This window comes from Macaca nemestrina, chromosome 2 (assembly GCF_043159975.1).
Source record: "Macaca nemestrina isolate mMacNem1 chromosome 2, mMacNem.hap1, whole genome shotgun sequence".
NCBI lineage: Eukaryota > Metazoa > Chordata > Mammalia > Primates > Cercopithecidae > Macaca > Macaca nemestrina.
Window position 1 is genome coordinate 53,157,960 of NC_092126.1, and position 23,678 is coordinate 53,181,637.

Sequence of the window (23,678 nt, forward strand, 5' to 3'; positions counted from 1 at the left end):
CAATACGACATTTAAAAATCTGATAAATAACCTCTCCTTTAAAAATGCCTACAGTAGTTAGTTCCTCACTGCTTACAGGGTAAATTCCATCCCACGTAGCATAGGGTATGTAACCATTTATAATCCTTGAATTGCTCTTGAGACTCATTTATTTCCTTGCTATCCCATCCTATTTTGTACTCCGTCAATACTGAACTGCTTGTGAGTACCTTTGAACAACCTGTTTCTTCAGTCTAGTACTATCCTATGCCTCTAGTTGATTTGGCAAACTCTTTATCATCTGTTGAAATTAAAATTCATTTTAGATATCATTGCTCTGTGAAGCCTTTCCTCACGCTACCCAGATAGAGTCAGTCACTTCCTGGGCTATTTTTGTACCTTAAGTATATTTGAAATTTTGTTTCACTTACTAAGTAGGATAATTAGACATTCACTTGCCTTTCTCCCCTGCTAGACTGTGAGTCCTTCAATGTCAGGGACAGGGTCTTATTCATATCTGTCTTCTCAGTACTAGTGCAGTGCCTGGTAGACAATAGATACTCTAAATCAGGGGTCCCCAACCCCCCGGGGCCAGATTGGTACCAGGCGAACATTACCACTTGAGCTCCCCCTCCTGTCGGATCAGTGGGGGCATTAGAGCCTCATAAGAGCGCAAACCGTATTGTGAACTGTGCATACAAGAGATCTAGGTTAGATTTATCTGTTTAGACTATCCTTCTAAATGAAGGATAGCCACTTTATAGTAAATTAACCAAGGATGACAATTGTCTTACAGTGTTTAAAATGAGGGAATTTGTAAGAGCTTAAATGTTGTCTGTTCAGTGTACTCTTCGTATTCTCATATTCTTAGAGGCCCAGAGAGATTAAGTGGTCAGATTCATGCTGCAGATTGGCAGGATTAGGATCATACTTATTCAGATTGCTGAACTCTGTGGTCCATTTTTCTTTCACTAGAACAAACTGTTTAATCTTTTAAGCATTTTCAATGTACATATTTCATTCAACAGTAGATTATTTTACTTCCAAGATCTTTTGTTAAATTTAGACTCATGGGATTTTAGAGCTATGAATAGCTTGCAGATTAGCCAGTAAATTTTGTTAACCCCAACTCTTAATTGGGAATGACAAGCCAAAGCAGGTGAAAAAGGAATTTTTTTTTAAACTCATATAACCTAAAAGCCTCACTGCTGCTAGATCCAGATACTCACATGCTTCAGAAATCTGTTTTTCTTTCTTTCTTTCTTTTTTTTTTGAGACAGAGTTTCACTTTTGTTGCCCAGGCTGGAGTGCAATGGCGTGATCTTGGCTCACTGCAACCTCCACCTCCCAAGTTCAAGTGATTCTTGTGCCTCAGCCTCCCGAGTAGCTGGGATTACAGGCATGCACCACAACACCCAGCTAATTTTGTATTTTTGGTAGAGATGGGGTTTCACTGTGTTGGTCAGGTTGGTCTTGAACCCCTGCCCTCAGGTAATCCACCGGCCTCTGCCTCCCAAAGTGCTGGGATTACAGGCGTGAGCCACCATGCCCGTCCAGAAATCTGTTTTTCTTCATCTCTAGGCTCTTGCTTTCCTCCAGATTAAATTCATCTTTAAACTGACATTCAACCAAACACCCAGCTCCAAAGGAAAGAACACATTTTTGCCAGTAGTCTCAGCAAAAATCTCAAGGCTAACTGCCTTTGACTTTGCTTGGCTCATCTTTGTATCAGTCAACTTTTAATCATGTAGTCAGGACTAAATTATATTCTCACTCCTGGATACTCCTCAAAAGAAAATGAGAGCCTCCTAAAGAAGAGGAGCTGGGTGCTAGGCACATAAAACAGCAATGTCCATTATATGAAATTCACATTGTCTAATCTGCTTGACCAGTTGAAATCACAGAGATAATTTGTTCAAAATTGAGTCATTTTCCTAAACTAATACATAGTTCAGTGAATGTAAGAGTTGGGAAAAGTATCATATTTTAAAGATGACTACACACCTGCCATAGGATCCTTGTTTATTGAAGCCCTGTGTTTTTCTCTCTCTAACGCAGGCCTAGAGCAATAAATAGTATATGAGTGTCTAAAAAGGCTAGTAAGCTTTGAAAAGATTATGTAGATGTTTAATGTATTTCACACAGCTACTGTGTGAATCTCTGGCGTTTATTTGTTGTTTTAATGAAAAGAACTGCTTGCATTGTAGATTTTTCTTTCTGCTAGAACATATTGCCAATCCCATTTGATTGAAGAGGGAAATCTCTGAAAATGGAGAATCACACAAACTCAGAATACACTATATTGAGCTAACTTCACATCATATTTAGTTTCACGTTCAGATACTTGTAATTAAAAAGGACTCCTTGTTAGAAAGTTACATGTAAGCCGGGCGCGGTGGCGGGCGCCTGTAGTCCCAGCTACTCGGGAGGCTGAGGCAGGAGAATGGCGTAAACCCGGGAGGCGGAGCTTGCAGTGAGCTGAGATCCGGCCACTGCACTCCAGCCTGGGTGACAGAGCAAGACTCCGTCTCAAAAAAAAAAAAAAAAAAAAAAAAAAAAAAAAGGAAAGAAAGTTATATGTAGAAAAAAATTGTTTCAGTATTGAAAGGTTTTTTAGTCCATATTTATTTTTGGTTTTATTAGTTATAAAACAGTTTATGTTCTGTTATGGACCTGATTTTGTGTTTTTTCTAATAAACTTTGTATCACAGCTTATCAAGAGTAAATTAATTAAACTGTGTATCCCTTTATTAAAATTTATATGAAACTACAAAGTAATTAAATCTAGCAAGGCATCTTAGAAATACAAAATGTCAGTTTGGGCGAGGTAGCTCACAGCTGTAATCCCAGCACTTTGGGAGGCTGAGGAAGGCAGATTGGATTGCTTGAGCTAAGGAGTTTGGACCAGCCTAGGCAATATAGCAAAACCTCGTCTCTGCAAGAAATACAAAACTTAACATGGCTTGGTGGTGTGTGACATGATCATGGTTCACTGTGGCCTTGACTTCCCAGGTCCAAGGGATCCTCCTGCCTCAGCCACTCGAGTAGCTGGGACTACAGGCATGTGCCACCATGCCCAGCTACTTTTTGTAGAGACAGCATCTCCCTATGTTGCCCAGGCTGGTCTTGAACTCCTGGTTTCAAGCCATCTTCGTGCCTTGGCCTCCCAAAGTGCTGGGATTACAGGTGTGAGCCACCACGCCTGGCCTGAGCCCTATTTTGTTTTCCAGCTTCATCATCCTCTAGCCACATAGGCCTTCTTCCCATCCCCTTGATGCTCTGTCATTTTTCTTTCCATGGGGTTTTTGCACTTGTTACTGTTCTCTTTGTTTGTTAACTGCCATTGATCCTTTACATCTCAGGATACAAAACACTTTAAAGGATGCTTTCCTTAACCTTCCATTTTTAGGTCAAAACTCTCTATTATACCCTCAGTGGTACCATATAGCTTTCCTTTGATGCTCTAAACACAGGTATACAGTTCCGTATATTTGGCTAATTATTTGATTACTGTTTGCAAAGTTCAATGAGGTCAGAGACAAGGCTGATCTTCTTTCATATTATATCGCCAGTGTTCAACGTAGGGCCTAGGAAGTAGTTTTTTCATTTTTTTTCCCGCTAAGCATTTGTTGACTAAATGAATCTATTTATTTGGTTCAGCTTTAGAAGCATTTAATTCAACCATTTAAAAAAGTATAGTCTAGGCTAGGCGCGGTGGCTCACACCTGTAATCTCAGCACTTTGGGAGGCTGAGGAGGGAGGATTGCCTTAGCCTAGGAGTTCAAGATCAGCCTGGGCAACAGTGAGACTCTGTCTCTATAAAACAAAACAAAACAAAACAAAAGCCAGGCAGGGTGGCACATACCTGTAGTCCCAGCTACTTGGGAGACTGAGCCAGGAGCATCACTTAAGACCAGGAGTTTGAGATTGCAGTGAGCCTTGATCGTGCCAGTGTACTCCAGCCTGGGTGACAGCAAGACCCTGTCTCAAAAACATAAATAAAATAAAATAATTTAAACATAGAAATAAGAAGTATGGTCTAGTTCTGTAGATGATTATTTAATCTTGAACTTTGTTTCCACTTCATTTTTTAGGCTATTGCTGTCATTGGGGCCTTAGTAAATGAATATGTCTCATTCCACTTGTTCTCTTAGTTTGAGAAATTGTGAATATATTAATAATGCCTTATGTTTCTAAAAAGTTTAAACATATACTATATTTTTTTATTACTTTATGTAAAGCATACAGCTATCCTGTGTTCTGATATTTCCATTTTACAGATTAGGTCACAGATTCAGAGGTGGTAATGTATTGAATATTCCACAGGCAGTTACAAATTTAGGTCAGCCTCTGAGTTCATGTCCTCTTTACCATAAGACAGCTGCCTTTCTTTCAGTGATGACAAAGTTTCGAGTTTTTATTTAAAAAGTTACGTATTTCTCAGCAATTATATGATTTTATGTAACAGAGTAAGAAAATATGCCCTTTTGTTGCTAATATTCTATAGTTCAATGAAATATTTAATGATTTCATTAATATTTTTACTAAAGCTATTTTTTTTTAAAAAAAAGACATTTGTGTTAACTGAGTCTTTATTAACAAAGTAATTGTTGTTCTTTTTATTTTATTTCTTTAGTCCGAGGATCAGAAGGACTGTACATGGTGAATGGACCACCACATTTTACAGAAAGCACAGTGTTTCCAAGGTACGGTTTATTTTGTTAAGTAATGTTAGATGTTACAGGGAACATACAGTACAATCTAAAGTGTTTTGTTGGTGGTGTGTTTTGAACAAGAAAGGAAAAGAAGAGATGAATTCGTTTGTATTGTATAATATTGTATTGTATAATGTTAACCGAAGATGAAGAGAATACATATTCTCTATCAAGGAAAATGATCTTCAGATCTGAAAATAGTAACTTAAGCCTATCTATAAGGTAGGGGGAGCAATACTAAGAAAAAGTGTAGACACTAGTGTGACTGAATACAAGCCTTTAGTTTACAAGAGTTTTAAGGAATGAGAAAAACTTGCAAATTTGATAGCCAGATCGCTGCCAGTAATCTTAGTGAAATCATAATGAAAAAGATATTAAAAAGGGAGGACATATATATACACATAGTATGTAGCTAGCTAGCTGTTTTTTTTTTTCCCAAAAAGACAATGGACAAGTAAACCAAAAACTAGTTAAAAATGCTTATCTATAGGGGGAGAGAGTTACAGGATGCAGGGGACACATCTGTGAAGGAGCTTTGGTCTAGTTTTGACTTTGGACCATATAATTGATTTAAATTTAAAAATTAAAGGCTGGGCGCGGCGGCTCACGTCTGTAATCCCAGCACTTTGGGAGGCTGAGGCGGGCCAGATCACCTGAGGTCAGGAGTTTAAGACCAGCCTGGCCAACATGGCGAAACCCCGTCTCTACTAAAAATACAAAAATTAGCCGGGCGTGGTGGTGGGTGCCTGTAGTCCCAGCTACTCTACTCAGGAGGCTGATGCAGGAGAATCGCTTAAAACCCGGAGGTGGAGGTTGCTGTGAGCCAAAATCGTGCCACTGCACTCCAGCCTAGGCAAAAAGGTGAGACTCTGTCTCAAAACAAAATTAAAAATAAAACAATGGGAAACTAAAATAAGTAATTCTAGGTTTATATCAGGCTGGTGGCATAACCATATGAAAATGTGCAAAATTCTTTTATTTGAGACTGAGTTTTGCTCTTGTTGCCCAGGCTAGAGTAAGGTGGTGCAATCTCAGCTTACTGCGACCTCTGCCTCGCGGGTTCAAGTGATTCTCCTGCCTCAGCCTCCCAAGTAGGTGAGATTACAGGTGCCTGCCACCATACCTGGCTAATTTTTTTGTATCTGTAGTAGTGATGGAGTTTCACCATGTTAGCCAGGCTAGTCTCAAACTCCTGACCTCAGGTGATCCATGGGCCTCGTCCTCCCAAAGTGCTGGGATTACAGGCGTGAGCCACCGTCCCAGCCTAATAGTTTTATTTTAACTAAAAGTTGATATTGTCATTTAAATCTACTATAGGATAGAGTAAATTAATTGTATTAATGTCGTTAGGCACCAAGATTTTTCAGCATTAGAGTGAAAAGATAGACTTGCCTGTATCAATATGAACTCATGATTTCTTTTCATAAAACATTTGCATTTCCTAGTTCTATCCAATGAAAAGGCCTGGAAGCAGCAATAACACAGAAGCAGTGAATACCCCAGCCTCACAGATTGTGATCTCTAAATACAGTTCTTCACTAAAAGGAACCACTTCCTTGGAGAAGTGGTCAACTCGAGGTCTGGGAGAGAAAATGTACAAGTTGCAGTGGGGACTTTTGTGCCAGAAAGCAAAGAAGCTATAAAAGACTTAATGAGATTTTGTTAAAGGGTCGTAAGAATCAACTTGAAGAGATTCACACCAACCTAAGATGGGAACATTAAGAATTATGAATAGAAAGATAAAGCGTGTCAAGTATATAAATGCTTCCCCCAAAAATCCCCCCTCTATTTAAACCTTACTGGTCAGCATTGATGGTTGATGGAGTCCTCACTCATTACTTTGAAAATTGATAAATAAAGGGAAGGAATCAAGCACTTATCTTGCCTTATACAAAGTGTTTATCAGAGTAACCAAATGGTTGATGATTTTGAAAAAGAGCTTTGTAGACGAATTCCAGTTAATAAATACAGAATGGATGCTGGATCAGACAATTACCGTTTTGTCATCCTCAAGAAATGAATCTAGGCCACTGGTTCTCAAACTTTACCAAGCATCAGAATCATCTGAAAAGCTCATTAAAATCCAGATTACAGCTCTCTTTCCAAATGTTCTGATTCATTAGATCAGCGGTAGGGCCCAATAATTTGCATTTTTAACAAATTCCCCAGTGATACTGATGCTGCAAATCTGGGGACCCCACTTAAGAACCACTGATCTAGGCAGATGATCATCAAAAGACGCTGAAACCATTAGCTGAACTGTTTGATGACTGTTAATGGGGAACTTTATAATCAGGCTGTTGTCATCTGACTCTACTGACCAGTGACTCTACCACCACTACGCCTGGCTAATTTTTGTATTTTTAGTAGAGACAGGGTTTTGCCATGTTGCCCAGGCTGGTCTCAAACTCCAGACCTCAGGTGATCTGCCTGCCTCGGCCTCCCAAACTGCTGGAATTACAGATGTGAGCCATTGCACCATGGGAAAGAGATTTTAAAAATGTTTTGATATCTATAAACTGAGTGTAAACTGTCATTATTGTGTGATTGCAGAAGCACAAATGTCATCTTCATTTGTGCCGATGAATTAATGCAAAGATAGTATAAGGGATGTATTAGTCAATTCTCAATGCATTTGTTGTTATTTTGCAATTCAAATTATTTTTTAGCCAGGAAGTTTTCATCTCATGTTGTGACTACACTAATGTACATCTACATGTGCATAGATACACATTTCTTTTTGGGTATTCATTATCACTGGGTGATGTATTCATAATAAACATCTTCAGTTCAGAGATACAGTACTTAGAGTTTTGATTACTTGATAGAATATTCCCAAGTAGTTAAGTGAGGAGCCTCTTATTATTGTTATACTTTCTATTTCTACACATGAGAAATTGATGGAAGGCCTACCACACAAACTTGTTCACCCAAAAGGCTCTATTTTTTTTTAATCCATCTGTTAGTATGAAATCATTTTCCAGCTTACTTTACAATGTTTGTTAGCATTGCATTTTAAAGTATTTTGGCAGATGAAAGCATTTGGGAATTTTCTTAAATTTGTGCAAGTTCTGAGTTATTAAATTGATAGTGAAATGGTTGACTTTATAATCAGATTTTTTTGAAAAGTATTAATGCTTATTCATTTAAACTTTTTTTTTTTTTGTCATTTTCAGGGAATCTGGGAAGAATTGCAAAGTCTATACCTTTAGTAAGGATGGGACCTTGTTTGCCTGGGGCAATGGAGAAAAGTTAGTGTTCATTTACATAACATATTTTGTGTATCATGAATATAAACACTGGCATTATTTGAATAACAGATATTTGAGTGTCATTAATAAAATCCATCTTTTAATGTCATGATGTAGTGAGATATTACCTCTCATTACACAGAATACCTTCAAAGTTGTTCGTTTCTATATATATGCCATGACTTGCTTTAGTTATCTAGTTACCTAGAATTAAAAATTAATGTATGAAAAACATAATTTAATGCTAAAGAAACTGAGAAGTTGTTTTAAATAGTGCTCTAAGTTATTGGTTGGAGTTTCTTAAATCTGCACTAACACTGAGAGAATAATTCTCTTTACTCATTTAATCCTAGATGTAGATACTCTTTATCTTTGCTGTTAAATTGCTAACAACTGCCTGCAGTTATTATTATTAATCTTATGTATATAAAAGTGTATGTTATTCAAAAGAATGTTTAGTATAATATATGTTACATAAAATACCAGTTTACAAAATTGGTCTTGCACAAAAAATTATGTTGATTAAATGCTTATATTTTGTTAAGAAAACCAGTCCTTTTTAATTTTTCAAGAGTTACTACAACATTTTATTTCACAGACCATGCAAATGCCCAAATACTTGATTGGCTTAAAGTTATTTACATTGTTTTAAACCACATATAATACTGTTAGGTTTTTCAAAAGGGAGAAAATACATGCATTAGTTTGAAAAGCAAATTTTAAACGTTGTTCTTTACAATGGTAATGTATTCAGAAGTCTTTCAACTACCAGGTGAGATTGGATTAATAGTTGCTTTTTAAAAATTGACTACTAAAGAGAACATGTTGAATTAGTTGATTCACCTTTTTTAAGTAGCTGGCAGAATTAGCTTTTATAATTTAAAAAAATTGGTCTTTTATTCTTTTTTTTTTTTTTTTTTTTTTTTAATTTTAATAGAAACAGGGTCTTGTTATGTTGACCAGGTTAGGCTCAAACTCCTGGGCCCAAGCAGTCCTCCTGCCTCGGCCTCCCGAAGTGTTGGGATTATAGGTGTTAGCCACTGTGCCCAGCCCTTTTTTTTTTTTTTTTTTTTAAGTTATTGAATCTACTACTCTCTCTCTCTCTCTTTTTTTTTGGAGACAGGGTCCCACTGTGTCACCCAGGCTGGAGTGGTACAGTGGCACCATCTCAGCTCACGGCAACCTCCACCTCCCAGGTTCGAGCGATTCTCCTGCCGCAGCCTCCCCAGTAGCTGAGACTACAAGCTGAGCCCACACCACCACGTCTGGCTAATTTTTGTATTTTTAGTAGAGATGGTGTTTCACCCTGTTGGTCAGGCTGGTCTCTAACTCCTGACCTCAAGTGATCCACCCGCTTCATTCAGCCTCCCAAATCATTAGGATTACAGGCAAGAACCACCTCACCCAGCCTGAATCTACTACTCTCAAATCATTAATAATATAATTATAATGAGTCTTATCTACAATGTTAACAGTTTTAATCTCAGCCTCAAAAAATAAGATGTGATCTCAAAATTTCTTATTTTGTGTAACCTATTGTGGGTACTTAAATTTTATTTTTTAATCCATATTTTAATTTGTATTATTTGAGTAATGAGTCAATCGAAATTTACTACCTAATGGGCTATACTATACTTCTTTTCATTGTCTTTTTTGTTTTGTTTTTGAGGTATTCCTTGTTCTTCTAGCTTAGAGTTTGTTGAATAAGTCTATTTTTACCTTGGCAGTTATTGTTAATAGTTCACTCGTATCTGCACTTAACCTTCTGTTGGATTCAACTCTGAATCCTTTTAGTATGTCCCCGTATGTCATGTCCATGATTTTAATAGATTTCATCTATATTACGTTCTAGCATTTATTTCATTAAAGTGCTGTGACCACAATGGTACTTACTGTTCTGGGCCAAGAGAACTAGATTTCATGTATTGATTGTGGTCTTTGTTCAGTTTCTGGTTAACTAAGTCAGAAACCATTATGATTCTTCCTTAAATATGTTTTTTCTTAATTAAAATAAACATCCGTCATTAAACTAAGAATAACTATTAAAGACCATCAGTTCTGAGGAGGCTGTGGTTGAAAAGCAAAGAAAAAAATGAAGGTTAACAACAGCAACAACAAGAAAACAAGAAAGCGTCTCGTAATTCTAAAATAGGTTATTTGCAGCAAGTTGTAAAGACTTCCATGTAGGTGTCTGTGTTTAAATAATATGTGGTAGTTTTTCATTCTTTTCAGTGACTGCTTATCTTAAACTCAGTTATCTTCCTCAAACCTGAGTAGAACAAAGTTACTTACAGCAACTTCTGGAATAAGATGGAGTGTCTTTTTTTTTTTTTTTTTTTTTTTTAACACCCCAGAGTGTTTAGTACATAAAAGCAAGCCAGGCCAAACTGATTTCAAAGCTTGGCTGTGGCATTTATCAATAGTATGATCTTGAGCAAATTATCAAATCATTTTTCTAAGCCTAAATTTAAGCACATGTAAAACAGAAATGATGATGTTTATAAGATTGTTCTAAGGATTAAATGAGAAAATGTACGTAAAGTGGTTAGGTACATAGAAAACATCCCAAAATGGAACTGCTTTTATCATACAATTATTGTCATTTTTGTCTTTGTACTATAATAATTCTTAGAATCATATCTTTTAAAGATTGCTCTTGAGATTGTAGTAGATGTCAAATGTCTCCTTACTGATTTCCCTAGCTGCTATAGTTCCATTTACTAAAAAAAAAAAAATTTTAATTGAAATGAGATCTTGCTATGTTGCCCAGGCTGGTTTTGAACTCCTGGGCTCAAGTGGTCCTCCCACCTCAGCCTTCCAACGTGCTGGGTTTACAGGCATGAGCCACTGCACCTGGCCCATTTATTCAAGTTTAAAAGTATACTTTTGTGGGCCAGACACAGTGGCTCATGCCTGTAATCCCAGCACTTTGGAAGGCCAAGGTGGGTGGATCACCTGAGGTCGGGTGTTCGAGACCAGCCTGGCCAACATGGTGAAACCTCGTCTCCACCAAAAATACAAAAAATTAGCCAGGTGTGGTGGCATGCGCCGGTAGTCCCAGCTACTCGGGAAGCTTAGGCAGGAGAATCACTTAAACCCAGGTTGCAATGAGTCAGGATTGTGCCACTATACTCCAGCCTGGGTGACAGAGTGAGACTCCATCTCAAATAAAAAATAAAACCAAAGTATGCTTTTGCCATTTTCTCTAGCACCTTTGCCTTTCCTTTGATTTGATAGACCTCAACTTCTCTGTAGATTAGTTTTGTGTTCACTTAAAGGCGTTTTTTTCCTTTTCAGCTGAAAGTGGAATCATCCATGTGTCTTCTATTTTATATCGTTTCCCAACACTAGCCTTATATAGGAGGCTTTTGGTAAAATATATACTTTTTTTTTTTTTTGAGACAGAGTCTCACTCTGTTGCCCAGGCTGGAGTGCAGTGGCACGATCTCAGCTCAGTGCAGCCTCTACCTCCCGAGTAGCTGGGATTATAGGTGCCCACCACCGCGCCTGGCTAATTTTTGTAATGTTAGTAGAGACAGAGGTTGTGCTGGAATCACAGATGTGAGCCACTGCACCTGGCTTTTTTTTTTTTTTTTTTTTAAGTTAAGGTATTTCCTGGATATTTTCTAGAACCAACTTGAAGTTGCTTTTTATGAAAAATGAACATTTTGGAGTGATCTGTGTTTGAAAAGAGCTATGAATGTTTTGGTTAGTGTTGACTACTATAAAACAGTATTTCATTGTTGAAATAATTTCTTTTGAAACCAGAATAAATATTATCAGTGTCATTAACAAGGGGCTACTGCACTCCTTCGACCTCCCAAAGGCAGTTTGCCTTGAATTCTCGCCCAAAAATACTGTCCTGGCAACGTGGCAGCCTTATACTAGTAAGTATTTTCTCAGTGTAAAAATACTCTGACAGGATCAATTACGTTTAGTCGGGGGAAAAAGTTATAAAGTTTATAACCTCATAAGAAAGTAATTTGTCTTTACGATACTTTTGTGTTTGTGAATATTTATGATCAACAGTGAATCTTGTACTCTCCAAATAAACAATGTATTGAAAGTAATTTCAAGGTCTATGGTAAGTTAATGTAAAGAGCCCTTATGAGCTAAAGGAAAAGAAAAAGCTCAAGGGAAAATTCAGAAAGTAAATAACTGCTGGATAGAGATTTCTGAAGATTAAGAATAATAATGACTTTTAAAATCAAGACATTTTAAATAATTATTACGTGAAAGGAAGTACAGTAGACAGAACATCTAAGGGATGTGTATGGTATAACAGTAGAAAATGTTGTGCCATTTTCCAATATATTTAAAGGGATACCTAATGATAATATATTATATGAACATTTTATATAGCTGTGTTTCATGTAATAAAATAGTTATAAGGGCTTATTTTAAGAAACATTTTCTAATAATGTTGATATGGTTGAATAAGTAAATGATAATAGGTCATTGGGTTACAAACATCCTGAGTTTTTGTTCTTTCAAAAGGCATGAACTCTAATGAATCTTATTTTTCCAAGTGAATGAAAGAGATACTGAGAATCAGTGTAGAATCATGAATGGTTTATGTAACCTTTTTTTTTTTTTTTTTTGGTAACACAGAGGCAAGCTTTCATGATTTAACCCATTTGATAGTAATCCATGTCAAACTTAATAAATAAGAAAAATAATCTTTTTACAAATGTTACAAGGCAATTACTGAAAAAAAAAAAATTTATTGCAGCTTCTAAAGATGGCACAGCTGGGATACCCAACCTACAACTTTATGATGTGAAAACTGGGACATGTTTGAAATCTTTCATCCAGAAAAAAACGCAAAATTGGTAAATAAATGGTTTAAAATACTAATTTTTTACATAGTGTTTTTAATGTCATCACTGTATAATATTTGTTTTCCTGATATTGATTTAAAAAAATAACTTATCAGACAAAAATCTACATTTTTAAGGATTTTGTATGTAGGAATGTAATAGAGCAAAAACTTGATCTTTCTTTCCTTTAGTATTAAGTGGAAAGGAACAATATTTCTTTTTTTTTTTTTTTTTTTTTTTTTTGAGACGGAGGCTCGCTCTGTCGCCCAGGCTGGAGTGCAGTGACGTGATCTTGGCTCACTGCAACCTCCACCTCCTAGGTTCAAGCGATTTCACCGGCCTCAGCCTCCCAAGTAGCTGGGACTACAGGCGCGTGCCACCATGCCAGGCTAATTTTTGTATTTTTAGTAGAAACGGGGTTTCACCATTTGTCCAGGCTGGTCTTGGAACTCCTGACCTTAGGTGATCCACCCGCCTAGGCCTCCCAAAGTGCTGGGATTACAGGTATGAGCCACTGTGCCCAGACTTTTCTATTAACATATATTGACTAAAACTATTAGTAACTGACTTGATATCATATTTATAAGTGTTTATAAGTGTTTTTCCTTAAATAGTAACCAGTATCATAAATTACTTTAACATGTTAATGTGATGTTACATTCCGTCTGAATGTTTTTTATACTTTTTTTTTTTTTGACATAGGTGTCCATCCTGGTCAGAAGATGAAACTCTTTGTGCCCGCAATGTTAACAATGAAGTTCACTTCTTTGAAAACAACAATTTTAGTATGGAAAGATATATGACATAATTTTATTACTTACTGTAATCGTATACAGTTTTCATTAACTTTTATGACACCATAGGGTTTTCCTAAATACTGTTAATTTATTAATCAATAATTGCTATTACATTCATTTTCATAATTTTTTATAAGTCTGAATTCAGTGAAAATCTATAACACAAAGGTTTTCTTTTACAATAACTTGTTATTATCTGATAATTGCTATTAAGACATTTGAATATCTTTTCCTGAAAGTAATTGCTATTGAAATTCTGTGACACAAATTTTTTAGATATTTTATACTGTAGAATTTTAAACATAAAACTTCAGACACCTAGTCCTAACATCAGCTTATGGCCAGTCTTATCCATGCATCTCTCCAGCTACCATCTCTCTTACTAAGTGAAAGCAAATCCCAGACATGGTATAATTTTATATACTTGTTAAATATATAATTGTAAATATTTCAGGGTAGATTTCTAAAGATTGGGGCCTTTCATTTTTTAAACTTAGCCACAAAACCATTATCACAAATTATTAAATATGTGTTCAAATTTCTACTACTTGCAAATGTTACAATTTTTTTAAAACTCAGGATCCAAATAAGGTACTGCACATTGTGGTTGGTTGATATATCTTTTATGTTTCTTTTGGTCCTATAAGTTCCCACACCATCTGTTTTTTTTTTTTTTTTTTTTTTTTATTCATAATTTATTGTTTAAGAAACAAGGTTATTTGTCTTGCGTATTTTCCCACAGTTTGAATTTTGCTTTTGTATCCCATGGTATAATTTAACATGTTCGTCTGTCCCCTATAAATTGCCAGTTAACTCTAGAGTTGGTCAGCTTCAGGTTCTTTTTTAAATGAGTAAGGGTAAGACTACATTATAAGGTGATGTTCACTTCTTTTATCAAGAAGCACATAATGTCTGGTTGTCTTTAATTTTGTAGGGTTAGCTGACAATGTTTCATGCCTAGATGCATTATTTCATCAGTGGTTGCAAATTGTTGATATTCTGGTGTTTTCTCCCTCCCTTATTTTTCAGCTGTACTGCCTCTATAAAGAAAAATTTCCCCTTCTACTATTTGGTTACCTAGTGCTGCATTTATATAGAAAAGGCAGGATCAATATTCTTGCTTTTATCAGTTTTAATATAATGTATTCTATCTCTAGCAACCTTCATTGTAACCAATTAGCTTTTTCCCCATTCTTGTTTTTTGAGAGTGGGCCTCATTCTTTTGTCCAAGCTGAGCGCAATGATGGCTTGCTGCAACCTCGACTTCCTGGGCTCAAGCAATTCTCCTGCCTCAGCCTCCCAAGTAGCTGGGACTACAGGCTTGCACCACCACGCCCGGCTAATTTTTGATTATTTGTAGAAACAGGATCTCACTGTGTTGCCCAGGCTGTTTTTTAGTTCCATTCTTTTTTTGTTTTGTTTTGTTTTGTTTTGTTTGAGAAGGAGTTTCACTCTTGTTGCCCAGGCTAGAGTGCAAAGGTGCGATCTTGGCTCACTGCAACCTCTGCCTCCCAGGTTCAAGCGATTCTCCTACCTCAGCCTTCTGAATAGCTGAGATTACAGGCATGTGCCACCACGCCCAGCTAATTTTATATTTTTAGTAGAGATGGGATTTCGCCATGTTGGTCAGACTGGTCTCGAACTCCCGATCTCAGGTGATCCACCTGCCTGAACCTCCCAAAGTACTGGGATTACATGCATGAGCCACCGTGCCTGGACTTTTTAGTCCCATTCTTAATGTGGATTGAAAATATATGTGTTTCAGTCCATTGTAGTTATTTTTCTTATGGATGCGCAAATTGTCTCATCATTGACCAATTAGTCTTTAGTGACTTCTTTGCTATATGGTAAGAAAAGTCATTCTAGGATTAATTTGTACATTTCTAACCATTACACCTAGAACTGGCTAATTTTTCAGGAAACCCTATCTCCTTTTTGGTGTGCTACTTTTGAATAGCTATTGATCTCTGAAATTGAACAAATAAAAGTATTAGCTCTTGATCTCAGTAAAGGAAACATTAAAAGGAAATGGGGTTTCTTGAAAAATTGGCTGAGTCTAGCAAAAAAAGTTGTATTTAGGTTCTAGGGATTCTTATTAGCTGTTGCATTGGTCATTGTTTCTAGGCATTTTTTTCTATTTAAAAAATGTAACAATCATAGTTTTTTTAAAATTAAAGTTTTATGCTTATAGTTTTATTTAAATTAAAGACTACAAGGTTTTTATTTAATTTCTTCTATCTTATTTGTATTGCCTTTTGTTACCACCAAGAATCTTGTTTCTCTGGAATACCAGGGATGATAATTTGAGAATATCACATTCACATAAGCGTTCATTTGGTTTGTTCCACATTATCCACAGGGTATTCTTAGAATCTTAATACCAAAAAGTGACACTATTGCTGAAAATAATTTTTTAAAAAGGGTTTGCAGTTATTTTTGTCTTTAGAGCATCCCATTACTGATTGTACAGTTTTGAGTATATCATAGTTAGAATAGGAATTGGTAACTTTGTTCACACATACCAAAGATGGCATGTAGGCTGATTTTGAGCAATATCCAATCAGTATAATTATGCCTTTCATTTTCCTGTGTTTGAGGCGCACTGTCACCTCGCTGTTTCAGGGTTAACTTGCTTTCTTGTCTGATTCGCCTCTTTGTGAGCATGCCAAATGAAGAGGGATCACCACTTTGACAGTTTGGTGCGCTGCGTTTGAAAAGCCATTGATCTCTGAAATCAAACAAAGAAAGTATAGTAGCTCTTGATCTAATTAACTAGGGTAGCAGTTTTATTAATAGCAGCATGGTTTGGACTGCTTTTAATATCAGCCATTGTTACTATGGTTGTGATCATGGTTATCATGCATCTATTTATCACATTAAGTTATAGAATTTCCATATCCACATTCTGCAGTAGCAGGCCAAGGTTGATCTTTTCCTTCTAATAGGCTCTAAGACCACTTTATTTCAGCGATTGAAGAGAGGATAACTGACATTTATCAAATACCTACCATGTGCCTGGCACTGTTCTCTTAAAACCAATTACTGAGAGTTGGGTGGTATAATCGCATTACTTGCCTGAGCTCACACTGCAAGTAAATGACTGAGTAGAAATTGAAGCCTACATTTGTCTTGCTCCTACCCCATGCTTTTTCCACTGTGTTACTGTGTGTCACCAGCAGGAGACTACAGTGAGTACTATTAGTGTGTAGTTATAGTAATCCTTTATAATGTATTCAGAGTTTAACATGTTCCTTTTAGCCTCTCTCATCAATCTGATTTAATTTACTCTTTTTTTTAGACACAATTGCAAATAAATTGCATTTGCAAAAAATTAATGATTTTGTATTATCACCTGGACCCCAACCATACAAGGTAATTGCTGTTTTTGTTTAAGTGGAATATTATGTGTTTAAACCTTTTCCTAGTTTTTTGTGACTGTAAAAACATGTCCATCTCAGTTTTTATTCTCAAAAAATTAAGTAATGATTTATGTGTGTATCTTAGGTGGCTGTCTATGTTCCAGGAAGTAAAGGTGCACCTTCATTTGTTAGATTATATCAGTACCCCAACTTTGCTGGACCTCATGCAGCTTTAGCTAATAAAAGTTTCTTTAAGGCAGATAAAGTTACAATGCTGTGGAATAAAAAAGGTATGCTAAGTATATTTTATCCCTCTTGTTTACCAGTTGTTAATTTAGGCTATATTCCTGTGCCTATAACAGAAGAATCAATGCCCATGTAATTTGTGTTTTAAATCTAATTAAAGTTTTTACTGTTATAGCTACTGCTGTGTTGGTAATAGCTAGCACAGATGTTGACAAGACAGGAGCTTCCTACTATGGAGAGCAAACTCTGCACTATATTGCAACAAATGGCGAAAGTGCTGTAGTGCAATTACGTGAGTATTCCAGCAGTCTTCCTTTGATTAGAAACAATGGTAGTAAAAAATACTATGCCATAAAGATGATATAATCTAAATTCTTGATCAAAAGATAGAATTCAAATACCTTAATAACCTTTAAGATAAAATTCTTCTTTTTTTTTTTTTTTTTTTTTTGAGACGGAGTCTCGCTGTGTCTCCCAGGCTGGAGTGCAGTGGCGTGATCTCGGCTCACTGCAAGCTCCGCCTCCCGGGTTCACGCCACTTTCCCGCCTCAGCCTCCCAAGTAGCTGAGACTACAGGCGCCCACCACCACTCCCGGCTAGTTTTTTGTATTTTTAGTAGAGACCGGGTTTCACCATGTTAGCCAGGATAGTCTCGATCTCCTGACCTCGTGATCCACCCGCCTCGGCCTCCCAAAGTGCTGGGATTACAGGCTTGAGCCACCGCGCCCGGCCAAGATAAAATTCTTCTTAATTAAGAAACTTAAAATCATCCTCAAACATACCTTATTTTGGCAGAATACAATTAGTTATTTGAGTTATGCCAGCGTTTTAGAAGTAAACTTCCTGAGTGAGGTAATTCCGTTGTAGTAGCTCTTTTGGAGCTTACTTAGCTAATTATGACAGCAAATTGCTTAATACTATCTTTAGAATTGTTAGTAATATCCAAGAGGCCAGGCATGGTGGCTCATGCCTATAATTCCAACACATTTTGGGAGGCTGAGATGGGAAGATCATTTGAGCCCAGGAGTTCAAGACCAGCCTGATCAACATAGTGAGACCCCGCCTCTACAAAAAATAGAAAAACTTAGCCAGGCATGGTGGCATATGGCTGTAGTCCCAGCTCCTCAGGAGACTGAGGCAGGAGGATCACTTGAGCCCAGAAGTTCAAGGCTGCAGTGAGCTATGATCATGTCACTGTACTTAAGCCTAGGTGAAAGCCCGTCTCAAAATAATAATATCCAAGAATGTTACCACTTCATCTGTTGTTTTAATGAACTAAAACTTTAAAATAATAGTTTTAAAATACTGACAGCTTCCTAATTTTCTCGTTTTGAATTGAACTTATGTAAGTAGGGTAATCTACCTTTTAAAAAACTGTATTTCCATTGAAGTCAAAGAAAAAACAAGGATGGCTCCCCTTTTCACTTTATTTTAATAACATTCTGAAATACCTAGTCACTCTAACTAATCAGCAGAAGTAGAATATATACAGTTTTGAAAGAAAACAAAATCATCTCTGCTCATGTAGTCGAAGTCACACTATAACCAACAGCTACTTTAAAAAAATAAGATTCCATATATAGCAAAAAAATAATAAGAACAAATATATAGGGCCAATGGGAAGAAAACTTTAAAACTCTTCAGAGAGACAAACTATGGCCTTTACTAAGAAGAATTATTTTTATAAAGATGTCATTTCTCTGCTATCAATCTAAAACTAAATTTAAATGCTGACTGATTTTTTTTTTTTTTAACTAAATAAACTGGCTCTAAGGTTGGTGTTGAAAAATGAACACACAAGAGTATTTTGGAAACTTGTGTAAAAGAAGAGCAGGGCAGGGGAAGTTATCTGGAGTTCTGACACTACCAGATATTAAAATGTACCCAGCACTTTGGGAGGCTGAGGTGGGCGGATCATGAGGTCAGGAGATCAAGACCATCCTGGCTAACATGGTGAAACCCCATTTCTACTAAAAAGACAAAATTTAGTTGGGTGTGGTGGCATGTCCCTGTAATCCTAGCTACTCAGGAGGCTGAGGCATGAGAATTGCTTGAACCCAGGAGTCAGAAGTTGCAGTGTGCCAAGATCGCGCCACTGCATTCCAGCCTGGTGACAAAGCGAGACTCCGTCACAAAAAAGAAAAGTAAGGCAATTGTAATTAAGACAGTTTGGTTGTGGTATATGGATATACTGGTAAAACTGATAAATCAGTGGAAGAGAACAGAGTCCAGAAATAGATCCATACTTTTGTGGACATTAATATATGATAAAGTCAGCATTTGAATCAATGAATCAATGGAGGAGAAAATATTGATCATTTAATATATGGTTTGGGACAACTGGCTAGTCATTTGAAACAAAAGGTTATCTTCTTCACCAAGATAAATTCTGGTTGGGTCAAAAACTTATATATAAGACTGCAGAGGAACTAGAAGAATATATGGGAGAATTTTTTTTTTCTAATCTTAAGAGTGGAAAAAGACTTTTTAAACAAGACAGAAGTACTAAGGGGGAAAATGATGAATTTGACCATAGAAGAATAATGGGTTATTGCAGTAAGAGAAGAAAAGCATCCATAAATTAAACAAAATGAACAAGAATTTGGGGAAAATATATTTTTTAAATAGTCAAGTGATGTGTTATGAGAAAGGGTAAATGTTCTTAATATATCAAGTAAGCCAAGTAAAAGACCAATAATTGGAGAAAAATAAAATAGGCGTAGGATAGTAAAAATTAGTCCTCAGAGCCAGTGTGGTGGCTCATGCATATAATCCCAACTATCTAGGAGCCTGAGGTGGGAGGATTGTGTGAGCCCAGAAATTTGAGGCTGCAGCGAGCTAAGATCCCACATCTGTACTCCAGCCTTGGTGACAGAATGCGACCATCTCTTTAAAAAAAAGAAAAAAAATCAGCCCTTAGAAAAAGAAATAAAATTACTTATATTAAAAGATGCTTAACTTATAATTAAAAAAATAGAAATGAAAACAAGATAGATATTTTCACTTAATAGGCTGATGAAGATAAAAATATGAAACTACACAGTATGGTTGAAGTATAGTGAGGGGGAAGCCTGCATCATCAAAAACTGCTGATAGAGGCTAGGCACAGTGGCTCTTGCCTATAATCCCAGCACTTTGGGAGGCTGAGGCAGGTAGATCACCTGAAGTCGGGAGTTCATAACCAGCCTGACCAACATGGTAAAACCCCATCTCTGCTAAAAATACAAAATTAGCCCTGCGTGGTAGCTCATGCCTATAATCCCAGCTACTCAGGAGGCTGAGGCAGGAGAATCGTTTGAACCCGGGAGGCAGAGGTTGTGTTGAGCCCAGACCGTGCCACTGCACTCCAGCCTGGGTGACGAGAGTGAAACTCCATCTCAAAAACAAAAAAAAATTCTGAAAGGATATCCAAGAAATATAACATAGGGTTGCCTTTGTGTAAAGTGACCTGTGTTTGTGGCTTTTTTTTTTTTTTTTTTTTTTTTTTTTTGAGATGGAGTCTCGCTCTGTCACCGAGGCTGGAGTGCAGTGGCGCGATCTTGGCTCACTGCAACCTCTGCCTCCCAGGTTCAAGTGCTTCTCCTGCCTCAGCCTCCCGAGTAGCTGGGATTACAGGTGCATGCCACCATGCCCCACTAATTTTTCTACTTTTAGTAATGATGGGGTTTCACCATGTTGGCAAGGCTGGTCTCAAACTCTTGACCTCAGGTAATCTGCCCACCTCGGCCTCCCAAAGTCCTGGGATTATAGGCGTGAGCCACTGCACCTGGCCTTTTGTGCCTTTTTAAAAAATATAGGGCACAGTGGCTCATGCCTATAATCCTAGCACTTTGGAATGCCAAGGCAGGAGGATCCCTTGAGCCCAGGAAGTCGAGGCAGCAGTGAGCTTTGATCATGCCACTGCACTCCAGCCTGGGCCACAAAGTAAGATCCCATTTCTATAAATAAATAAATAAATAAAATAGTTTGTATTTTGATTACCGTCTGCACGTATTACCCTTTCCAAAAAAAATGTTTATTAATAGTAACTATTACTATAAGGCCATATTACCAAAATGTTTAAAAGACATTAAGATTCAGTAGGGGTTCTTAAATATAAATTTATGATTATACATTAATCGCCCTAGTATATAATATAAGAGTATTTTAATGTTAACATTCCTTGAAATTTTTTTATCTGTTTGATGTGTTCGTGAGTACTATATGATGGTAACTTTTGCTAACAAATATTTATATAGTTCTTTATTGCTAATTTGGGCTTTATATTCTTTTTCTAGCAAAAAATGGCCCTATTTATGATGTAGTTTGGAATTCTAGTTCTACTGAGTTTTGTGCTGTATATGGTTTTATGCCTGCCAAAGCGACAATTTTCAACTTGAGATGTGATCCTGTATTTGACTTTGGAACTGGTCCTCGTAATGCAGCCTACTATAGCCCTCATGGACATATATTAGTATTAGCTGGATTTGGAAATCTGAGAGGACAAATGGAAGTGTGGGATGTGAAAAACTACAAACTTATTTCTAAACCAGTGGCTTCTGATTCTACATATTTTGCTTGGTGCCCAGATGGTGAGCATATTTTAACAGCTACATGTGCTCCCAGGTTACGGGTTAATAATGGATACAAAATTTGGCATTATACTGGCTCTATCTTGCACAAGTACGATGTGCCATCAAATGCAGAATTATGGCAGGTTTCTTGGCAGCCATTTTTGGATGGAGTATTTCCAGCAAAAACAATAACTTACCAAGCAGTTCCAAGTGAAGTACCCAGTGAGGAACCTAAAGTTGCAACAGCTTATAGACCCCCAGCTTTAAGAAATAAACCAATCACCAATTCCAAATTGGTAAGTAAAGTTTTACTACTTTTATAGAAAAAAGTTTTATTTTGGGCTAGGAGTGGTGGTTCACATCTGTAATGCCGGCACTTTGGGAGGCCGAGGTGGGAGGATCACTTGAGGTCAGGAGTTTAAGACCAGACTGGCCAACATGTTGAAACCCCGTCTCTACTAAAAATAACAAAAATTAGCTGGGCATAGTGGCGCATGCCTGTACTCCCAGCTCCTCAGGAAGCTGAGGCAAGAGAATCGCTTGAACCCTGGAGGCGGAGGTTGTGAACCGAGATCACACCACTGCACTGCATCTAGCCTGAGCAACAGAGCGAGACTCCGTCTCACAAACAACCACCACCACCTTTCTCTTGGACTGGACAAAATGTATCAGTGGTCTGAAACTTCTTAATTTCCATCGAAATGTTTACTATTTCGGCCGGGCGCGGTGGCTCAAGCCTGTAATCCCAGCACTTTGGGAGGCCGAGATGGGCGGATCACGAGGTCAGGAGATCGAGACCATCCTGGCTAACACAGTGAAACCCCATCTCTACTAAAAAATACAAAAAAAAAAAAAAAACTAGCCAGGCGATGTGTCGGGCGCCTGTAGTCCCAGCTACTCGGGAGGCTGAGGCAGGAGAATGGCGTAAACCCAGGAGGCGGAGCTTGCAGTGAGCTGAGATCCGGCCACTGCACTCCAGCCTGGGCAACAGAGCCAGACTCCGTCTCAAAAAAAAAAAAAAAAAAAAAAAAAAGTTTACTGTTTAAACAGTATTGTTTTATTTATGTAAAATTATATAAAAACAACACATGGTATTTGTATTTATCATATTTATTTAGATTTAAAAAGAAAATATATAGTAGACTTTGGATTTGTCCTATTTCTGTATTGGAATTTTCCTTACCTCAGATAAAAACAAAAGTAACTCCAACCCATCCTGCTTTCTTTATCTGTGCATGATGGCACAATTCTTTGATCCATAAAACTAGTAGGTTTATTTTGGTGAGGGGGAGAAATTGATACAGAAAATAATACTTTGGAAATGGTGATGAAATTAGGTAAGAGCTTAAAATCAGGATTTTTGTTTGTTTGTTTTGTTTTTGAGACAGAGTCTCACTCTGTCACCTAGGCTGGAGTGCGGTGGCACTATCTCTGCTCACTGCAACCTCTGCTTCCCGGGTTCAAGCAGTTCCCCTGCCACAGCCTTTTGAGTAGCTGGGATTACAGGTGCCTGCCACCATGTCCAGCTAATTTTATTTTTAGTAGAGACGGGGTTTTGCCCTGTTGGCCATGCTGGTCTGGAACTCCCAACCTTAGGTGATCCACCCACGTTGGCCTCCCAAAGTGCTGGAATTACAGGCATGAGCCACTGTACCCGGCCGGGATTTTTTTTTAACATTCAAGATTTCTACTAAATTGTTGCTTTTTTATGTGGCACGATGATTGTGTGGTCCTGTCAAATCATTTTAGTTGAAGTAGCTATATGCCCAGTAATTAGACATTTTTACATGTATCTAATTCCAGAAATGAGCTAAATTACAAAGAAAATACTGTCAAGAAATTACTAGAAACAAAGACAGCGTGGTAGATAACTTTACAAAGGAGGAGGGTTACACAGCAGTGGAAAAAAGGTGTTGGGTTATTCCCCCGCAGAAAAAAAAATTTTATAAGTACAAATT

The 23,678-nt window shown here is 37.2% G+C and overlaps 1 protein-coding gene across 2 annotated transcripts in view; it reads left to right on the forward strand.

The window, feature by feature from the left end:
• Nucleotides 1-23,678, forward strand: part of LOC105463683 (eukaryotic translation initiation factor 2A) — a 34,632-nt gene that overhangs the window by 1,616 nt on the left and 9,338 nt on the right. Inside the window, exons 2-10 of one of the 2 annotated variants that reach the window (XM_071091097.1) lie at nucleotides 4,616-4,685; nucleotides 7,871-7,945; nucleotides 11,714-11,832; nucleotides 12,678-12,777; nucleotides 13,468-13,550; nucleotides 16,861-16,934; nucleotides 17,067-17,211; nucleotides 17,343-17,459; nucleotides 21,445-22,016. In XM_071091097.1, coding sequence (XP_070947198.1) covers nucleotides 4,616-4,685; nucleotides 7,871-7,945; nucleotides 11,714-11,832; nucleotides 12,678-12,777; nucleotides 13,468-13,550; nucleotides 16,861-16,934; nucleotides 17,067-17,211; nucleotides 17,343-17,459; nucleotides 21,445-22,016 — 1,355 coding nt within the window. The remainder of the gene's footprint in view (nucleotides 1-4,615; nucleotides 4,686-7,870; nucleotides 7,946-11,713; nucleotides 11,833-12,677; nucleotides 12,778-13,467; nucleotides 13,551-16,860; nucleotides 16,935-17,066; nucleotides 17,212-17,342; nucleotides 17,460-21,444; nucleotides 22,017-23,678) is intronic. The other variant, XM_071091098.1, reaches the window with a different exon arrangement.